Raw genomic sequence first — 22,165 nt, 5'->3', positions numbered from 1 at the left:
CTTTGCTAAAAAATAAAAAATGGAAAAGTTAAAGATGAGCTAACATGGACAGAAAAACTAAAAAGATGAGGGCTAAGGTGAAAAAGATGTCAAAATAAACCCTAATACTTAGTATTTATAGGACTCCAAAAGTCTGTGTTTCAAAACTAAATTTGGGAGCTGCCGCGTCATGCTTGACGGTACAACTCGATGGTCCATCGAGCGTCCGATGGTTCATTGCTTGTGTCATCGGATGTTACCCAGTAAGGTTACCCTCTTTTTTGATTCGATGGTGCATACTAATGGTTCGTCGAGCATCCGACGGTTCATCGCATGTACCGTCGTGAGACCTTCAGTGATGGTATCTTCTGCCTCTTAGTGACGGTGGGGATCGACGGTCCGTCGCATGTCCGACGGTCCATCGCATGTCCGATGGTCCATCATATGTCTGACGGTCCATCGTTCATACCATTGAGGATCTTCCATTAATGTTGTCTTCTGCTTTGTGTCGATGGTATAGATCGATAGGACGTCACAAGGCCGACGGGCCAGCGCATATCGTTGTTTCCTATTTCTTCTTTGTTTTGCCCCGTTTCTCAAGTTATTCGCCACACTTAGCTCTTATCCTGAAAACACTCAAATATGATGTTAGATACAACATTAGTTACTTGAAAACATACAATTATTCTAAGGAAAAGACATAAAATGTTCCATCAAAAGCCAGAATATTTGTCAGTTTCCTTCTATCGAGTCTTAGGGTATTTATACCCGAAAAATATAGTTGTGTGACTAGAGCTAGTGTCATGTTTCATGTTACTCTTAGTCAAGCCATGGTCCATAGATTTCAGTTAGTCATGTGACTCAAGAAAGACTCAGAAATCTAAAAAATCTCAGAAAGTCCAGTAGTTTAGTAATATCAGTAGTATTTCGTCAGTCAACGAAACCCCATAAACTCAGTCCAGTTCAGTTTAGTAAATTCATGTTCAGTGTCTATTCAGATGGGAGTAGGAGTTAGCACTGAGCGAACCCAAGGATGGGAACACACACTGTTAGATAAGGGTGTGATTCTTGGAAGCAATCCTTGCTTTCTAGAACTATGTAGCTAGCATAGGTTGAGACATCAACACTGTCAGATGAGGGTTGATGAGGTGGATAAACACTGTCAGATGAGGGGTCCCACCATTTTCTTTTGGGGACACTGTCAGATGAGGGTCACCTACAGCTTGTCCTTACCAGTGGTGCGGTATTGACACCCTTCTAATTGGGGTTACAGATTGGACCCCAACTCATCCATAATGGAGTATTAGGGGCATGTTGGTTAGACGACTACTTCCCACAGTCTCAGTCTTAGTCTCAGTATCAGTAAAAGAACTTAGATAGTTCTTCAGATTTCAGGACTGTCAGATACAGTCAACTCAACTTAAAACGGAACTCAGATAGTTTCATCAGTATCAGGACTGTCAGATATAGTCACTCATTTTATCAGTTACACAAAACTCATATTATCAGTATTCAGATTCAGGACTGTTAGATATAGTCAATCAGATCAGTTCTTCATAATCAGAACGGTCAGAAATAGTCACTCAATTATCAATATCAGTAAACTCAGATATCAGTAAATCCATGTTATCAGTAGACTCAGTATTCAAAATTCGGTATTCAGTTCTATTATGACTTCAGTTACAATTACGTATTCATGTATGTATTCTCACGTTTATGTTAGTCAGTCAGTTAGTATTGTTCATGCATATAAACCCCATGCATTCAGCCTACCTCACTTGCATACCAGTACATTCAGTCGTACTGACGCATTCACGCTATGGTATTTTTATACTATAGGTTCAGCAGCACGAGATCTAGAGTGTTAGTAGCATTCCAGACTCCAGCAGTTGTAGATTAGCGGTGAGTCCTCATCATTCGAGGAGGATATGATTATTTATTATTTCATTATTTCAGTTAACTTTTAGTAGATAGAGTTAGTTGGAGACATGTTCCTTCAGCTCCTTATTCAGTACAGTTAGAGGCTTTCAGACTATAGCATGTTAGACAGTCATTATCAGTTTTGGGTTTGTTATACCATTTTCAGACATTGTTTGATCAGATGTTTATTCAGTTTTGAACCTTATGGCCTTACAACTTATATTCCACATATATCTTTCAGTATATTATTTTGTATACAGGTACAGATATCAGTCATGGATTAGCTTGTGGTCCTTCGGGGTCATGGGCACCGTGTAGCGTTCCGAGTACCAGATTCGGAACGTTACATTTACAATGATAGATTAAAAGTCCATATTTTTGTCTAATGTATAATGAATCCTTATATATTAGATTGTAACATTATTAAAACTTTCTACTTAAACATTATACAATTATATTCCATACTTTTGTCAAATTTAGCATTTATTCAGCATTTTATATGATAAAATAATACAACCATTATTTTCAATCTTTAAAATGATAGATTAAAGGTCCACAATTTACAAAAATGTATAATGAACCCTTATACATTAGATTGTAACATTAATAAAACTTTTTACTTAAAACATTATAGTATCAGATTTCATACTTTATCCAAATTTAATATTTGTTTAACATTAAATATTATAACCTTATGCATTATATGGTTAATGTACAAGGTCATAATAATGATCTTATACATTACTTGTCATAATGATAACCTTGTACATCAGCTGGATAAATATACATTAGCATAATAATAAAAATCTTATACATTACTTGCCAACATTCATTTATCAATCAAATATACATGCAATGTATAATATATAAAACAAATACGCACCACTAAAAAGGTGTACCATAAAATACACATATGAAACAATGCAAACATCTAAAAAAAAACCTCAAATTAACGATCATAAATGACTATAAAATTGGCTAATCTTATTGGAATATAAAAAAAATATATTAATAAGTGAACTTGACTTAACATTAATAAAATCAGTTCATGCATTTTCTAGAATCATTACATGATAATGACAGCTAGTTATTCAAACTTAATGAAGATTCTACCAGATGAACTCGAAAAGAATAAGCCAACATAATTGGGTCATCATATGAATAAACAAACTTTTTTTAAGGTATCCTATGGAAATTCCAAGATTGATCATCTGAAAAATCTAGTATCCTTTGAAAACTTGAAAGACTTACCTTCCACGATAGATTTTATTTCTATTTTTTTTTCCTACATTCATCAATGTCTAGTTCTAAAGCAATAGTCGAGATCAACCTCAAAAATATTATACTTTTTGAAACAATAATGCCATCACTTTTATATTGTTCATATACAATTTAAGATTGTCAAATATGCCTCAATAAAATTGTGATGTTCATATTGATGTTGGATGTTGGAATAAAACAGATCTTGAAATAATTTGCTAAGAATAGTTGTTGGAGAAATTTCAAGATCGATCAAATCAATTATTTTGAACTTTCAATTTTTTTCTAATTTTGAATTATTGTTACTGATTTTAAGGTTCCACCAAATCAGTAAATTAATGATTGTCGTTAATTTAGTTAGAGAATAATGGTGGCTGATTTAATTTCCTTAAGTTTAGGAAAAACGATTTATCTTATACATTTCATTAATGTATAAGGTGGGGTCAACATGTATATGTACTTTTTCAAATCAGGGAGAAAAAAAAAAGTCTGAGATACAATATAATTAAGTTCATTTACACTGTAATTTCTATTGTTTATACTTAATAAATAAATAAAAGACAAATATCAAGTAGCGGAAAGGACAAAAATAACACCTAAAACTAAAATAATTCTACAAAACTAACACCTAAATTTTAAATCCCGATAAATAGCCACTCGAGAAAATAATTCCAACCGAATGGGCATTTGGTGTGTGTGGGGAGTGGGCATCATTAGTAATGCTAATTGTAATAGATACTCCCCATATTATTTGAATAAAAAAACCGTCACAACACAAACTCATAAGAGGAAATGAAAACAAATAACTTAGTTACTACTTAATAAGAGGAAATTATTGCATTGAACTAATTATAACTTTGTCTGCATTAGAAACCAATTGATCAGTAGCATTGTTATTCCCTGCTTTACATAATTTGCACATTGGATATTTTTCAACAAAACCAATCATTTGAATGCAATAGAAATTGTTCTCTCTGTATTCATTATTCCACGTACTTTTAATAAAAATTACATTGCTTCGTTGGTAGTAACTGATGGAAACAATTTCAGGTAAACTATATAATAATGATACAGTTTCTATACATATATATATATATATATTCTATAAAATAATTATATCATTTTTATACATATTCTATATAATTTTTTACTACAATTATTATTTAGATACATATTTTATATGACACTATATAGTTTCTACATGCATTCTAAAAGTGTATCAATCTGGTATAAGAGAGTGTCAATTGAGTATATGAACACTGCAAGTGTATCAACGTAGTATAAAAGTGTATTAATATAATATAGAAGAGTATCAATTGGATATAGGGACTGCATGTGTTTACATAGAATTTCCATTCTCTTTTTTAAAAAGTGTATCAATATAGTAAAAAAGTGTATCAATTTAGTACAAAAGTGTATCAATTGAGTATAAATACTGCATGTGCCCAATTGGGCCAAATGGCTAAAAAAGAAAATTAAAAATGTATAAATAACATAAATGCCAACGCTTTGAAAATAATTAAACTCTCTCCCACCTTTTTAATTACTTTACTCTCTCTCCCTATTAATATACATAACATAGCCACACATATACATAGCATTTTATGTATATGTATGGATTTTTGTAATATGTTTAGAGAGTTGGGATTTTTTGTAATGTTGAAAATATAAATTATGTATTTATGTAATTTTTAGATTAAAAATAGCCGATTGACTACAGTTGTCCATATTTTCAAATTGTGGCCATGCAAAATTCAGAAATAGCATACTTATCCCCTTAATTATGAGTTTCATAGCAACAGTTTCATAATTACATAATATAACAAGTTGTATTTTGTATTTTTGCAAACTGTTGCTGCAAAAATACAAATACATATGATTTTTACTACCATTATGATCGATATGTATTTTATATTTTTACAAACTGTTGCTACAAAAATACAAATATATACAAATACATATGCTACAAAATGTAATTTGATAAAAGTGTTGCTATATTTTGTAATTTAATACTTAAGTATGCTACTTTATGTATTTATTGGGGAAAAATTCAGAAATAGCATACTTATTCTCTTAATTATGAGATTTATAGCAATAGTTTCATAATTACACAGTATAACAAGTTGCATTTTATATTTTTCCAAATTGTTGCTACAAAAATACAAACATATATGATTTTTACTGTCTTTATGATCGAAATATATTTTGTATTTTTACAAACTGTTTCTACAAAAATACAAATACATACAAATATATATGCTATAAAATATAATTTGATAAAAGTATTATTTTTTTATAATTTAATACTTAAATATATTACTTTATATATTTTTTCCTTTTTTTGTTAATTCAGCCCATGTCCTTTTCCCTATCAAGTATACGTAAAGGCCAGAGGCCCAAAAGTGACCTTACCCATTATTAAAAATCCTACACTATCAGTAACTGAATCAGGAAAGTCGAAAGGCAGCCCCATCTTCCCCCATTTCAACCTGACAAATTGTTCTCAAGAATATCCATTACCATGTGCATATAGTGAAACAATTCGAGATCTTTTTGTATGAAACTTGTGTGTAAAAATTTTCAAGTTATGAAAAGTAAATCGCGTTCAAGAAATGGAAGTAATGTTGAAAGGAGGGGAATTGTGGAGGATGCTTCATTGAATAAATCAAGTGTGAAGGTTGATTTTGGCAATTTGATATGGGTCCAGCTCAACGGTCAATCATGGTTTGGTCAGGTATTTGAGAATTGGGAATATTTTTCTCTTTCAGATATTCTGTTCTTGTATGTATATATCACTATCCTCAGTTGTTTAAAACAGTTGTTGGTAAGTTTCCTTGTCTCTTCATTTTTTTCGGCAGGTTGTTGATGAGAAGGCTGTAGGTGGGAACAAAAAGCCCACAGAAAAAGTAGCTGGTGAAGTCCTTGTTCGCTTGTATGGAAGCTACACATAGTAAGAAAATCCAACTCTGTTGTTCATTTGTAGTATCTGTTTGTGTTATTCCTATTTAAAGGTTCTGCTTCATTTAAATCACTTGCAGTTTGTATGTAGATCCCATTAAATCTCAACTGGAATATGAGAAGGTGAGCTCCCCATATATGCTAATGGTGAAACATAATGTTCATAAATGGGAGTCTTCTGATATGTTTAACAACTTTTACGTTGAATTTTCAGATAATGGAGAAATACCATGGCAGTCTTATTAACATACTAGGTGAAGCTCTAAAGCAGGTGAGGCTTTATTCTCTTTCTCTATTATGAGACTTTTGTGTCACAAGTTTGCATCTCTCAGGGAGGGAGTCTGTGACTTAGGTTCTTGTGAATAGTTTGTCCTACCCAATGTTGTTTTTGTTATAGGATCTCCTTTATCTCAAATCTGGTGCAATGGATATGGAAGACATGCAATCTAAGGGTTAGGCCCTTTTGCTCATACTTCTCTTTGCTTTTCACACTTGAAAGCTTGGTTTCTTAATCGTACTATTGAGTCTTTGCAGCAGCTTTAAAATTAAATATGTCCTGGAAAATTGGTAATCCATCTAATGCTACGAGCTTCATTTGATTTTGGTATAATTGTATTGACATCCATTCTAGCATTAGCAGAAAGCATCATTTTTGAATTGCCACGAAGTTAAGAGTTTCAGTATAATGGTTTTTTTGAGTGAGTTTTTATCATCTACATATGCGGCGTCCAATATCATAGATAAGGCTTTTTTTTTTTTCCTTTTATTTTCGCCTTTTCTATTGATTCTAATTTATCTGTTGTGCACTCTTGAATCTATCTCTCCTAGTGCCAATTTTAAGAAACAAAACAGTTGAGTTGCCCAAGTAAATAAGTCAACAGAAGATAGAGTATACTTTGGCTTAATCCCATTGAGTTTTTCAAAGATTTCCCACCTGTCTTTAAATATTCTTAACTTCCCTACAATAGTGAATAGTGTAGAGAGTAGAAATAAATATTCTTTAAAATAGAGTAAGGAACTTTGAATTGTGAGAAAAGGAGATTTTTTTGTAATTGGCCCTAATGCTATTATCAGAAAAGGGTCGAAAAAGCCCCTAGTGTATTGGAAATGGTTTGAATTTGTCTTCATTTTACATATTGGATCCCAATGGCTCTTAACGTTACCTTTAAGTTAAAGATGCAACTCCTCCACCTATTGGTCCCAAATTACCCTTAACTCTAATTTTCGGTTACAAATGCCTCTCCTTTTAACAAAACTATGAGATGACACATGTCGGCCTCTAATTAAATAGGTGACACTGGTTTATTGGTCCATGTGACCCTAACCATAATTAACCCGACCCATTTGGGTTACCCAAAACAAGTAGAAACCATTTATATTCAGCAATGGTGGAGTTGACTGTTGGTGTTCACAAGAAAAATTAATAGTTTAGGTGTGGTTTTGACCACCAACTCCAAATTCAATGAATATAAGGGTTAAGACTAGTGTACTAAGTGTAAAATAACATTAATTGGTGATTTGAAATTTACCTTGTTGGGGAGTTGTGTGGAAGTTTTGGAAGAGTAGGGAAATGAAAATGGCAGGTTTGGGCCTCATTGAAATGGTTTAAATACTCCACATCTCTTGTAAGCTTGATGCCTAGCTTTAATTTTTCTGGTTTCATGTCAAGCTTTTAAGGAATCTTTCTTGGCCAAGAAGGCCTTTGGTGCCAGACTCGAACCCCTTATGGAGTGTCACCTTTGGAGGAATCGTCATAATTTTGTGGAAAAAAAATTCAAATGACAAATTGTTTAAGTTGTTACTTTCCTTTAGAAGTGATGGACACATTATTCATCTACTAGAGCTGCAAACTTTGAAGTTGACCTGTTTTAATGGTCAAAATATGTACCCCTTGTGTTTCTCTTCTTCCTAGAGTTCCCATTAATTGTCAAATGCCTTTCTTTCAATCCCAACTTCCCCAGATATATTTTAACATCCCAAATATCAAACCAAGTATTTTAATCCTTCTTGAGCGGAAAGTCTATCAGAAATAACCTCCCTATCTCCACAATGTAGGATATGATCTGTGTACAAACTGTCCTTCCTAGACCCCACTTGTGGGATAACATTGGATATGTTGTTATTGTTATAAACATCAAACCAAGTAAGTATTTCTCACTTCCCAACATATGAAGCATCTAAATTAACAAAAACTCAATGAGATAAGAACATAACACAAGTAGTTATTATCGCCTCTATGGACCCCTTCTTCTATGTAACATTAACTAAGTTGCATCAATGAAAAGAAAATATGTCTTTTGAGTCAGCAAGTAGGTCCACGATGGTGTCTTTGAGATTTTCAATTACCATTTATATTGATCTTTAATGATATTCTTTTTTCTCCTTCCCTCCCCCAAGTTCTTGTAAGAAGTGTTTTTTTTTTAGCAGAAACACTCAGCGCCGGTGCATCTGAAGGCAAAGGAAACAACAAAAGTCAGGACATGACACCCTCAACTTCTGTAGGTTTCATCTTCTCTGGAACTGTCTTAAATACCTATCAATAGTACAAGTTCCAGTAAAAATGTGTTTTTCTCATTTTTGTGACCGGGAACCTTGAGAAAACATCTGGTAACATATTTTAGTATATTGGGATTTTGACGGCTAAAATTCCTGCCTAAAGTCCAGAAATGGACACTTTTGAATGAAAAATAGCAGAAATACTAGGTTATATTTCTTATAAGAAGTGCTAAGAAGGTAATTAAGCCCTTTTTTAAAATCAAAAAGAAAACAAGTCAAAACTCGCCAACTTCTGGTAGTGAACAACTTCTACCTCTGAGGGTTATTTGATTTGAAGTTGTGCCTCCTATTCTAGTAGAAGCTTGGGCCTTCCACAAGTGGATAACAGGAAAGGCAAAAAAAACAAATGCTCAATACGAATAGGAATTCGATTTTAAGGAAAAAAGCAGGCTGTATGGACAAAGTTGAGTACTTAAGTTTTTTTTCCATCAACTAATTCATAAATCTTGTCTTTTTCAGTTTTCCATTTGTGATGTGTTACCACTATGATATATTGATATCCTTTTTTGCTGTCACATGATACATGAATTATGTTGGTTTAACTTTCATGCTAAGTCTTGCTTCGTAGTTTATTCGTTCTGCTTTTAACAAAACTGAATGACATCTCAGAGAAAATGAGAAGGAGATGAATTGGACAATGCAGATCTTTAGTGGCTTGGAATCATAACTACATGCGATCTCTATACTTAATCTTCAAGTAGTTTATAATATTATTATGCAGCTCTATTACTGTTGACATTCCATACAGGCAATAGCTTCAGCAGGAGAATATACACCACGAGGGCGTCGAATGAAGGTAATGCAAGCACTTGGTTTGATGGCTCCTCCTGGATCACCATTTTATCCAAAGTAATACGTCCTTGTGACTCTGGGATCTGTTTCCTGTACTCCATCTGTTGACCATGTTATGAACTAAAACCCTCATGAGGCATAGAGTTGCTGGTACTAACAGCTAGATTTAATATTAACTATTCCAGGGAAGTTTTCATCGGAAAGTAATTTGTCTTATGGCAGATCAGTTGTCTGTAGTCTACTTGATGATTATTGAAGTAAATATCGAGGATTGATTTGTCAATCACAATTATGTTTGGGATTGAGACATTATTGTCGTTATGTTAGATGCTAACATCTGGAATATGATAATACAGTATTTTGAGATGTTCCTTGGACACTGTGCATAGCCGGAGCTTTATTGTACTGGACTATTTTTTTTTTCTAGTTTTCATCTTAAGTGACATTCTAGTGACTAAGATACTGTGTATGGTCTATTTGTCGCTAGAACTGGAACATATTTGAGCGTTATGCGTTTGATAGTAAGGCATGGTCGTACTGGGGTCGACCCCTTTGGCTTTTTTAGTTCTCGGTCTCTATTCACATTTAAATATCATATGCTTGTTTGGATAGCTACTGAAAGGCTGTATGGTAGCATCATGACCCAAATTACCCCCTAGCTGTGTTGGTGTCTGGCTATTCCCTAGCCAGGGGAACCAAGAAATAACTAACCAAACACAGAAATAATTAACCAAACACGGAATAAATGAAAGCAAATAATTAAGTCTAGCATATAGAAATATCATAAACAAATGATAAGTCCAATGCAACTGTTGAAGCTCTAAATCCCAACACCGAAGGTAGAAAGGTAGACACATAATTGGAATCAAAGGCTAACTATTTTTTATAAAGTAAATGCGTCAAATGAATATCCAAAGTAGCACCTAGCCTATGAAAAAAACCCTAAAGGAAATTAGATTTTCAAATAATTCTTTTTTTTTTTACTAAACGACACAATTAAAAGCCTAACAAGCTCTCAGAGAGTATTTAGTCTTAAGATCAAAATAATCTACCTAGGCAAATAAGAAAGCTACTACTTATGCTAGGATTTTTTAAAAAAAGGGACACTTGCTATTATAAATATGTGAAAACTATCCTAAATAAACTTATTAGATTGTTTATTACAAGTTATAGCAGCACTTTTCATTAATTACTAGATTAAAAAAATAATTTTAACTTATAGCAACTTTTAGAAAAAAAAAAAATTCTTAAATATCCGAAAATCATTTTTTTAATATTTAATGTTCATATTATTTTTGTATTTGTAGCATGTAATATTTATCACTCTTTATTAATTTTTTTCATAATTATGGCAAGTTATATTTCTGGTATCAATGATTTTTTACTTATTAGAATTAAGTTTCAAAGTTTGTTCATAATTTAAGGAGTCAATATGGTAAATATATATTTTTTATATTGATACTTGATTTTTGATTTTTTATTTACTTTAATAATTAACTTACTTTCTACATTTTTTATCACGTTATACAGTGTTTCTTTATCGATAAAACTTTTCACTCTTTATAATATTTTTTTGGAAAAAAAACGTATATATCATTTCTTAGATAGGAAATCACAACTTATAGCAAAACTTTATTTTTATCAAGTTATAACAAATCTTATAAAAAAATAATTTTTTAAAAAATATTTTTTCCCTTTTAATAAATAAAAAAAATATCAATTATATATATGAAAAAAAAGATTCTTCTACCCCAAAAAAAGGATGTCAGTTATTGTCATATATCTTCATCACCTTAAATATCTCATTAAACGATTTTCATATAATTAATAAAGATCTTAAACATATAATTCAAAGGATTCTCTTCTCAAAATCCAAAATTTCAGTTTCTTTTAGTTTGTCGTTTATTTTTGTTAAACAACTCTAGTTTTATGTTTGAAAGTGATCAAATTAATGGATGGGGAAAGGGTACATTCGCTTCTTGTTATGTATGAAGGAAGATGAGATGTTAACGGTATGTTAATTGTTATGGTTATTTGATCCAATAGTTTATTATGATTAGTTGTGTTGCTCGTTTTGCTGAAATAAAATTGTGGTTTCAATCTGATTGTGATGTCGTATGGTGCAGTTGGTTGATGCTTTGAATGTTATTTTTATTCATTCATGGAACGTTTACAATCTGATTGGTGTCGGTTAATTGTTGTAATTGGTTGGTGTTTTTTTTCGTATATACATGTTGAATGTATGATAGTATTTTGTTGTACTCTATGAACTTTGTAAAAGAGTAATTGTGAACCTTTTATTCAGTTATAGATAGTGGTTTGTGAAATTTTTTAAAATGTTGATGGTATGATGTTGTTCTTAAAGTTTTATCAAAATCGTGTTGTTATGATTGGTTATATTGCTCATGTTTCAGAAATAAGATTGTGCTTTCAAAATTGTTATGATATCGTATGCTGCATTTGGTGTTTTTGTTGAATATGTTGAATGTATGAAAGCATTTTATTGTAAATTACGAATTTTGAAACATAGAAATCATTGAAGTTGTATCCAATAACATAAGGAAGTTTGTGTATTTATTTGGAATGTTGAAATTCTGAAAGTGTTCTTGAAAATATGTCAATTGATTATTAATAATGAAATTTGTATTGTACTTATAGGTAGACCTAGAGACTTTGCTGTAGATGGGATAATGTATGCTGCAGATACAAAGTATAAAGGATTGGTTGCTGCAATAACAAAACAATTAAAGATTGATATTAATTCTACAAAAATTGAGATTAAGTGTTTAATAAATGATAGATGTCCACCGATACTCATACATAATGACACTGGAGTAATAGTGTATCTAGATTAAAAAAAAAAAAGTAATGCGAATTTTTTTGCTAGTTATCCATTGTATGTGACAAGCAGCATATGAAAAGCAACATCAACAGTCTATTTGAATCTGTCGCACCACACTTGTATTTGGCATCTATGGGGGAATATTAAGACGAATTTTCGTAAGAAAGTTGATGAACTACATAAGTTGTTTTTTGCAATGGCAAAGGCATATACACTTCAAAAATTTGAAGAGTTAATGGGGAGAGTCGACCAAATTGACAGAGGAATGAGGGTATATTTGTACGAAATTGGCTATCATAAATGGGCAAGGGTTCATTCTAAGGTAAAGCGTACTTGGACTCTAACATCAAATATTGTTGAATCCATAAACAATACAAACAGAAAAGCCAGAAGGTTACTGTTGTTTCGGTGTTGGATTTCATGAGGTTAACTGTTGAATCGTGGAATGCAAAACATAACGAGAAAGGAAAAAATACATTGACAGTGCTAACAAAAAGATACAATGATATTCTCAATGATAACAAGCAAGAATTGTATAATATGACAATATGTTTTAAATTTAATTATATTACAATCTTGAATAAATTCCTTAAAAGACTTTGTTGTTCTTTGATTTGTTTATTTTATTTGACTGATAATGTTTTGAACTGTAAACACGTACTAACAAATAACGTTCATTGTAAGTAAGAGCTTCAAACGAAATTTTGCATATCGTTACTGCTGGAGTTAAAAGGTTTGTTGTATGTCGGCGAAGTAGAAAATGTAGTTGTGGTCAATTTCAGTTAGATGAGATACCTTGCTCATATGCAATGACGGTTATTACATATCGTAACCAACATGGAGAAGACTATTGCTCTGTATACTACAACAATAAAAATTTTAAGGATGCTTATGCAATACCAGTTGAGCCTCTTCCTTGTGAGAGTACATAGAATATACCTTAAGAAGTCTTGGATGAAATTATATTAACGCCTGATTCTTAAAGACCACCCGGATGTCTATGTTATGAGAGGCGAAAAACACCAAATGAAGATAAGTGCATAAGAGCCAAGGTTACATGTAGTAACTGCCATAGAGAAGGAGACAACAGGAAAACATGCCATAAACATACTCCTCTCGCTTAATAAGTTTTTTTTTTAAAAAGTATTTTTCAAGTATGATTTTGTTATGTTTTTGGATATTTTTAATAAACAATGCAACTTATCTTTACGTATAATATTTTTTTGCTCATCTTCAGCTTTATATTGGTGTTTTATAAACATATATATGTTGTGAATTAAAAACAATGATACGAGTTGATATCAAATATGTTGAATGAGGTGAAATACAAAAGAAATGTTAAAGTATCATAACATTATATAAATGTACAAATGTAGTGCTTAAAAATGAAAAGAAATTTTTTTATACCAGTTATTATAATAATACAACAGTAACGAGCATCAAAAATTCAAATTGGTGTAACTATCCTAACATTATATAATTGTCTAAATGCAGTGCTTAAAAACGAAAAAAAATATTGAATACCAACAATGGTAATTCAGATAACAGTAATAATCATAAAAAATAGTTAAGAACTAAAAAATTCATGTATACGTGTATTAGCGGAAATCATGTATGATTAAAAACAACAAAATGATAACGATTTCATTCAGTGAGTTCAAATACGAAATAACTGTTAAAAGTACCAAAACATCATACATAAAAATCAAAACAAAATGATATCAATGTATGATGAAATAAAACAAAATGATATCAACTTCATTCAACGAGTTCAAATACGAAATAACTGTTAAAAGTACCAAAACATCAAACATAAAAAACAAAACAAAACTTTGTTCGTACCAACAAGTTAAAAAAGCCGACACTAACAATCTCCAAGCAACATTAAATATCAAATGTCTATCTATTTCTGATTTTTTAGTGAGAGCTGGACTAACAACGTCTCTCAATATCTTCTGTAACGACCCATTTCGCCGTTCCTAAATTATTCGTAACAAATTCATTCCTCAATATTAATTTGGATCCAAATTAGCCAATATTTGATTTATTGTGTCACCTTAAACTTTTCGACAAAGATTTTAGCTTTCGAATGTGTCTAGATAGACTCAAACCCGATGAATTTAATTATTCATAAGTGTTAATATCAATACTTTAGTTTGAAATTTCTTTAGGTGTGAATTAAGGTCGTACAATATCTCTAACACAAAGTTAATTTTAAAACTTTATTTTTGATACAGTTTTGATATGAATTTTTATTAGGGTCAACTTTAAATGATTATATCTCTTATAATTTAAGGACTTATGAAACCCATAACCTATTAAATTAAAGATATCTGAGTCTTGTTTCCAATGCAATAAACTATTTCTCAATCCAAATTTGAAGTAAAAAGTTATAACTGTTTTACTGAGCACTGTCATGACCCAGACTAATGGACCGTGCGGACACCTACGCTATTCTAAGTAGCTAGGAGAACCCTTATTACCCAACTAAAAATATGCAGAAGACTTCTGTTTTTAAGGAAATATAAATTAAATGAAATAGTAATAAACAAACTTTATACAAATACTTCTTACAAATGTTCTTCACTATCCCAAGACTTGATCAGACATGTACAAGAGCTACCTATTACAACATACACTGACAATGAAATAAATAATACAAAGACTCTAACATCTGCCAGGAAGAAAGTGCAGAAGATAGTGCTGAATATCATCATCCATCTAGTAACTGCAACTAACCTGCATCCAGTCTACACTCCAAGAAAGAATGTAGAAGAGTAGGGTCAGTACAACCACACGTACTGGTAGGCATCATCGGCCGACCGTTTTAGTTCATATAATCATAAAATAGAATTAAGAAAAATAAATCATGACATCTTTAATGGATTATAATTCAACTAAGGTTGTAATAATATTATTACTTTACCTATATAAGTTACAACATCCAACTACTCTTTCAACTCCATCAATATTATGTTCGCTACTAACATACTCTAGCCTCATTAGTTCACACAATCAACCACAATTCAACGCTAATACATAACTATTCCCCTTTATTCACATTATCTTTTTCATTACTCATATTCACAGGAACAAATCCCTAATTGTAAAACCCCACAAAATCTTGCGTTTGAATTCAGCTTGTTTAGCTCCTTAAAGCTCTATAGAAGGTCCAACACTTAGAAAATTTTAGCGAAGTATTTAAGACTTAGTCTCATTTTAAGCCTCCGAAATTCGGGAATTTATTTCGTGACCTTTTCGACCTCCATTTTTTTATTTTCAAGTTGCATTGCGATGGGGCAATTCAATAGTACATTTCGAGTGAGTTTTGGAATTTTCGGGATCCATTTAGGGCATATTTGGATTTCAAAACAGTAGCATCATGTTATTAGCATGCGACACATGCTAATATCACAGGCCCTATCATGCAATATAGCATGCGACGCATGATCCAGTGTGGAGGACTAGAGCATGCGATGCACGCTCCATCGTATGCTCCAGAAATTTTTAGCATTCCAGCCCCAAACTTTGAAGGGCAAAAGGGTCAATTTTCCTACCCTATATATACCTAATAACACGTGATTTAGCCATGTTTCACCTAAAATATTATTATTTCTCTCAAATACTCTCAAGAACAAGGCTATGGTTTCAATAGGGGATCCAAATTTAAGAATCTCTCCGTCAATCTTCTTAAAATCAAGAACTAAGGTATGTAATGTGTTGATTCATAGATTCCTTTCATCCATGAAGCTCAAGAATCCCATTTTAAATTATAGCTTATGATATTTATGATGTGGGTTGATGATATTCATGTGATTATAGTTGTATGATTCCCAAGTGGGAATCTTGATGTGTTTTTCATGAAACTAAGTTAGAATGCAATTTGAATTCCATGATTTTGAGTTGTTATGGTATGTTAATTTGATGATTACACCTATGCCCTAAGTTGTGCATACAAGGTGTTTGATAAAATGCCTAAGAGACTAGAAATCATGCCCAATAGCTAAATGATAACCTAAATGATGAATGCATGACATGCCCTTATGTTCAATACAACTTCCATGATATTGTTGTTCATCATTGGCTAAACCCCGAAATGAACTACAACCAATATACTCTAAAGTCTGCGGCATAACGGTGCACAAAATGATAACTTAATTCATCCAGAAAGACTACACCTAAAAATATAAATTCAATACCAATGCTACTTCTTGGAATACAACTTTTATCTTTCCTTGGTCTCTACAATCATCATCATATACATACACTCTTTTCACACCTACTTGTCTCACTAAACACATTATCTGCTTCGATTTCTTCATAGGCTACCAATACGACACTCACATCTTAGTACTTAGTTTGGAGTCCACAAACTTACATTCTTCAAAGATTCAAGCTTAGATTCTAAAACATAACATGAATATCCACAAATCTTTAATAAACATACTATTCTCATTCTAGCCTTCAAATATCACATCTCTTAAACTTATACTTCTCTACACCATGAGAATCGCAGCTATATCTCTATCAATCAACACATATAATTTCCAACTTCCACACTTAGATTCTTACATATATAATTTCAAGCCTATTTATTCACCATATAAACAACTAACCCCATAAGGAATACTCTGCTCACTTTAGAGAACACTATCCCAAAACTATCTGCGGGGACCGTCAGAGAAAGTTCTATCTGAAAGACTTTGGATTCACTACTTCTGTTACCTTAAGAGTAAGGTAAATCTAACATAAGTAGATCATTACAAGAGTCTATATAACTCTCTTGGAAAATCTTGCTATAGCAAGATCTGGATCATGAACGAACGGAAACTCTTCTAAACATCCCATAGCCTCCCGAACATGAATGTGGCGCGCAACACACTCTTGTACAAGACTTTACTAGATACGATTTTTCAGACTCCCTAGGACACTGTTGAACGCTAGGCTCTGATACCAAGTTTGTAATGCCCCGATTCCCGAGAATCGGAATGCCACACAGTGCTTGTGATTCCGAAGGACCACAGGTTAACCTTTTTTCTGATATCTGTTCCTGTTCACTGCATAATATAATAAAATACATGCAAAAACCGGCTAACACTTGCCATAAGGTTCAAACATCTAGAAATATACTATACCTTAAACCACACACTAATAAATCTATCTGAAAAGCCTCTACACTGCCTGAATTGTGGAGTTGAAGGGACAATTCCCCAACTAACTCCGCCTACTAAAATCAAATAATGTAATAACAACATCCTCGAAAGATGAGGACTCACTGCTGCACCCACTGCTACTATACAAGTGACTTATAAGATGCTCCAAGTTTCACTCCTCTGAACCTATGGTGCCCCAAAATAAAAGAACACCATAGCGCGAATGCGTCAGTACTAAGATGTACTGAGTATGCAAGCAAGGAAGGCTAAATGCAAGGGCTTATGCATGAACATTTAATCAACAAAATAATCATGAGAATAACAAACGAGTACAAATATATGAATGCACAATTCACAACTACTATAACAATTATAACGAATCCAGATACCACAGCTCGGATACCACTTTACTGTCCTCGAAACTCACTACTGTACTGGGGTACTGCATTACTGAATCACAGGATATCAATACTGATCAATCAAATCCACTCACACCCCTGATTCTTGAAGATTTATACTGACACAAAAACCGTGGGAAGAAGTTACATAACTCACCATGACTCCTCATAAGCAACTAAATATGTGGGGGTGCACGCAATAATTTGAATAATATCTTTGATTTCGTAAAACATGAGTACGGAAAATGAAGACTCACATGGCTTGAATTTCATTATCCATACTTCTCATAATATTATAGAGACGAAAACATAAGTAAAATCCCATAAATCATCATAAAATCATCAATATTCATCATAAATTCTCATGACTCATCATAGACAACCAAACTCATCAACTTAAGACTCGGAGCGACTTGATAGTTCAAGAAACATACTCTTATGGATAGGAGAGTTTACTATAACCGATAGCCCCACGTGAGACGCGTGGAATACCAACGTTTGCCCTCCTAGGGAGAGCACTCCCATTGGCGGGAGTGTTGTACTCTTGCCAGGGAGTACAACCTTAAAGCTTTCATAATCACAATTCGGCCCTCTGGCCAACAATATCATCATCAACAACCCTACGGTGGCACATAGGTTTAGGGAAATATCAAATTTCCCTCTCGGTGCTAAGTAATACTCCCCGACTAGCTCAGAACGCATTAGAAAATCCACTACAACATCATCAGGGTCTATCATAAAGACCAAATCAAATCTCTTTCTCATTTATCAAATCATATCAATTTGTGGATTCCTAACTCAACACATTTTAGCTCAAAACATTTTAATTTTCCTCAACATCAACATGGTAGCAATAACATAGTATTTCGTCTCTGCGAGCTAAAATCAATATAAATCATCCCGACTCTACGGATGCAAATCAATATTTTCAAATGATCATTCTTTCATTTCAATATTCAAATCATGACAATAGCTTTTGAAAAGCATTTAAGATCTTCAAATCATAGTAAGATTTTGTATGTCGTAATGTAACTCAAATCATGTCTCTTATATCAAGAATCTTCAAAAATATAATTTCATAGTAGTGGTATGCAATTTATGGCATAAAATCTCAATTCAAGAAAACAAGATAATAAGGTTATTATGTATACCAATATTGGACAATTCAAAGTTCCATAAATCATATCTTGAAAACACTTGAAATATCAACTCATGGTAGAAATATGAAATTCACCATATCAAATCATAACTTGGGAATAATAAAGTAATCATGTACATCAAAGCTTAAACAATTTATATTTTTCATAACCTCATAATTCGTCATTAAAGCATCTTGGGTATTTACCCACTTTACAAAATCATGAAATTCCAATGATAAAATCAATTCTTGGGGCACAAGAATGAAAAGATATTCTTGTTCAAAACCCCACATACTAAGTTCTCACGGAATTCATGTTAAGTTCTCAAAACATCAAAAATTCTTTGATCGTAGCACGACTAAGATTATCGCGGAATTGACTCAGCTTTAGACCAGCAGACTATTTCAGGCATACATACCCCCAGCAATCAATAACATAAGTAATACGTAGTATACAGCAACGCATACTCACATGCCCACAAGCCATCATGCACCATGCATTCATAACACCTCACACCAATCATTGGAAGATCATATTCATATACAAGTATTGGGATCTCATGCCATTACATCGTAGATCATTCAACAAGGATGCATATGGTTAAGGAAGAATACAACATAACATAGTTCATCCAATCGGGATACACACAAATAACATAAATTCAGCACATCATGGTTCACTTCTCAAGGTTCGTTCCTTTAAGATCTTGATATATAGAATTCGACCCATAATTAGACATTTCACACTTAGCGTGGCCTAATGGCCTTACTATTTTCCTCAAGCATCATAGTAAACATGTAGCATGCAAGTATGGTATGAACTCATCACCTCGATCACAAGGGGTCATACGATCCATTCTTCTTCAACTAGGCATTTCTACAATTACCTTGCATGCACCATTTAGGCATAGGTTAGTATGAACAATTACATGTGCTACAACACCATCATTTTTCTTAATTCCACCAACTAAATCCCTCGTCCGCACTTACAACCATATCATAAGCCTTCCACACAACATTCTCAATTTTAGACAATAACATGGAGTTCATGTTGAACGTATACATAGAAAGTAGTCTAGTCATTTAGAACTTATTATATCCTAAGAACGTAAATTTATAGCCTCTTAGATAATGCCACAAACACCTTACATGCACTTTTAGGCATTGGTGAATTCGTCAAATTCTCATGTTTTCCGCCACCCCATATATCTCATCCAACACACATAATCATCACATGCATGTATCAACAACATACACCATCACCACACACACACACACACACATATATATATATCAACCAACATGCATAATTATCATATATATATATATCAAGTAACATACATAATCCTCATATATATCTCAACCATCAAATATCAATCAACATATATATATATATCATCAAAGTCTAGAATATATATATATACATATAAGAGAAATGAGAGGAAAATAATACAAGTTCTCAGCTGAATGGGGTATTTATAGAGGTTTAAAAGAGTGGTGAAAGATCAAAATTCCCCTAAGAAACAAATAAAATCCGAATCTGTCCTTCAGTGATCTATCCAATAGGTTGAAGTAAATTAGCCATAACTTTTTACTCTGATGTCCAAATTGGATGAAACCAATTTTATTGGAAAGAAGACTCTCAGGGATTTCCATTGATATATAGCAGATCACACAGTTCATTATGTACAAAGAGTTATGATCGTTTGAAGTTGATCGAAAAAATTGCCTGGCTGCAGTATTTTTTTTCCTGCACATTTTACTGTTCACAGTTCGATCGGAATGGTCGTAGTTTGATCGGAATGGTCGTAACTCATCGCTCGAGTGTCTGTTTTGGGTGATCCACATATCGTTGGAAATATTATTCGATGCTCTACGAAATGGTGGATCGAAATCCAAGAAATGATACACAGAATAATTATAAATCATTCTCGAATATAGGATCCAATACGTTTACGCACAAAATTTTGATGAGAAATTTTTTGGGGTATTACAGTGCATCGCCCCAGTATCTCAGTACAATGAGCATTCTTAGAGGGGCATAGTATCCCAAGGGGGAGATACCCATAATTCCTCAATGCTCTTATGTCTTAAATTTAGTTTCTCTTCGTATAACGAATCCACTTTAGAGTAGAGGGTACTCATAAGTTGACCCTCAAAGTCCCAACCTCAGCTGTGGGACAAGTATTCAGAGGCTTAGTTCAGTTCATGATGTTTAGTTCATATGTCACGTATCAGACTCAGTAAGGTTCTCGTATTTCCGCTCATGCATGTTTAGTAAAACCATCTTGGGTTCATTAATATTTCCATTTAAGATAACAGTTCCCCTTAAGCTTATTCAGTTCCATGTTCAAATTACCATTACAAACTTGGTACTAAGTACCCATAGCATATTCATCCATGCATTCATATATTAGTTCAGTCATGTAATTATACATTTGATATGCATTCTTATTTTGAGTAAAAACTCAGTTCATCAGAACACTCAGTCATGCATTTATGAATCAGTTACACATGCATCAGATATGCATGTTCAGTATGATATATTCAGTTATCAGTCATGTCAGTTATGCGATCATGTTCAAATCATCCATGTTCAGTATGTACGTCAGTTTATCTTCTGCCCTCTCACTCAGTCTAATTCGAGGACAAATGTTCTCAAGGGGGAGATATTGTAATACCCCGTACTTTTTTTTGGCTTGAAATTTGTCCAAAGAATGTTAGAAGCTTTCTTTGAAAGATGAATCCACTTTTATACATGTGGTATTTTTAATATTTTCACCTCTTTTCACTTGGGAAATTGAATAAGCTTTCCATTGATACTAATTTCATCAAAATATGACCTCGAAAAAGAAAGTTATGGCTGTAATATAGAAGACAACCAAAACCACGCTGGTGCAATGGCACAGGCCGATAAACCATTGGACTAGTGACGGACCGTTGCCCACACTGTCGCAGCGAGGAAGTGAGACCACCTTCTACCCAGGAGCAATGACCCAGGTCGATGGATCGTCGGGCTAGCGACGAACCGTGGCTCGGGACCGTCGTAAGGGAGATAGTGAACCCCCATTCTGCCTAGGTACGACGGTCCGAACCGACAGACCATCGACCCAGCGATGGACCATCGTGCCTACCATCGCACACACTTCATTTATTTTTAAGCCATTTT

The 22,165-nt window shown here is 33.0% G+C and overlaps 1 protein-coding gene across 4 annotated transcripts; it reads left to right on the top strand.

Annotated features, from left to right (window-relative positions):
- Positions 1-5,564: 5,564 nt before the first annotated feature.
- LOC107867639 lies at positions 5,565-9,844 on the top strand. Of its 4 annotated transcripts, none has more exons than XM_047410875.1 (7): positions 5,565-5,893; positions 6,018-6,109; positions 6,198-6,240; positions 6,332-6,388; positions 6,515-6,569; positions 8,542-8,615; positions 9,422-9,844. In XM_047410875.1, exons 1-7 carry the CDS (start codon positions 5,717-5,719, stop codon positions 9,524-9,526), a joined length of 603 nt encoding a protein of 200 aa, XP_047266831.1. In that variant the 5' UTR covers positions 5,565-5,716; the 3' UTR covers positions 9,527-9,844. The 4 variants fall into 4 exon arrangements, with proteins under 4 accessions (XP_047266831.1, XP_016569458.2, XP_047266833.1 ...); XM_016713972.2 differs by having other exon boundaries at positions 5,566-5,893; positions 9,283-9,844; XM_047410877.1 differs by having other exon boundaries at positions 5,568-5,893; positions 8,545-8,615; positions 9,283-9,844.
- The last annotated feature ends 12,321 nt before the right edge of the window (positions 9,845-22,165 follow it).

The sequence above is a fragment of the Capsicum annuum genome, chromosome 4 (genome assembly GCF_002878395.1).
Source record: "Capsicum annuum cultivar UCD-10X-F1 chromosome 4, UCD10Xv1.1, whole genome shotgun sequence".
NCBI lineage: Eukaryota > Viridiplantae > Streptophyta > Magnoliopsida > Solanales > Solanaceae > Capsicum > Capsicum annuum.
This window is presented reverse-complemented; position numbering and strand designations above follow the sequence as displayed.

What these genes read in the sequence shown, in the direction of transcription:
- LOC107867639 (XM_047410875.1), top strand. Translation starts at nt 5,717, where the DNA reads ATGAAACTTGTGTGTAAAAATTTTCAAGTTATGAAAAGTAAATCGCGT. An exon ending in GTCAATCATGGTTTGGTCAG is followed by an intron (nt 5,894 to 6,017) that starts GTATTTGAGAAT and finishes TTTTTTCGGCAG; the next exon opens with GTTGTTGATGAGAAGGCTGT. An exon ending in TAGGTGAAGCTCTAAAGCAG is followed by an intron (nt 6,389 to 6,514) that starts GTGAGGCTTTAT and finishes TTTTTGTTATAG; the next exon opens with GATCTCCTTTATCTCAAATC.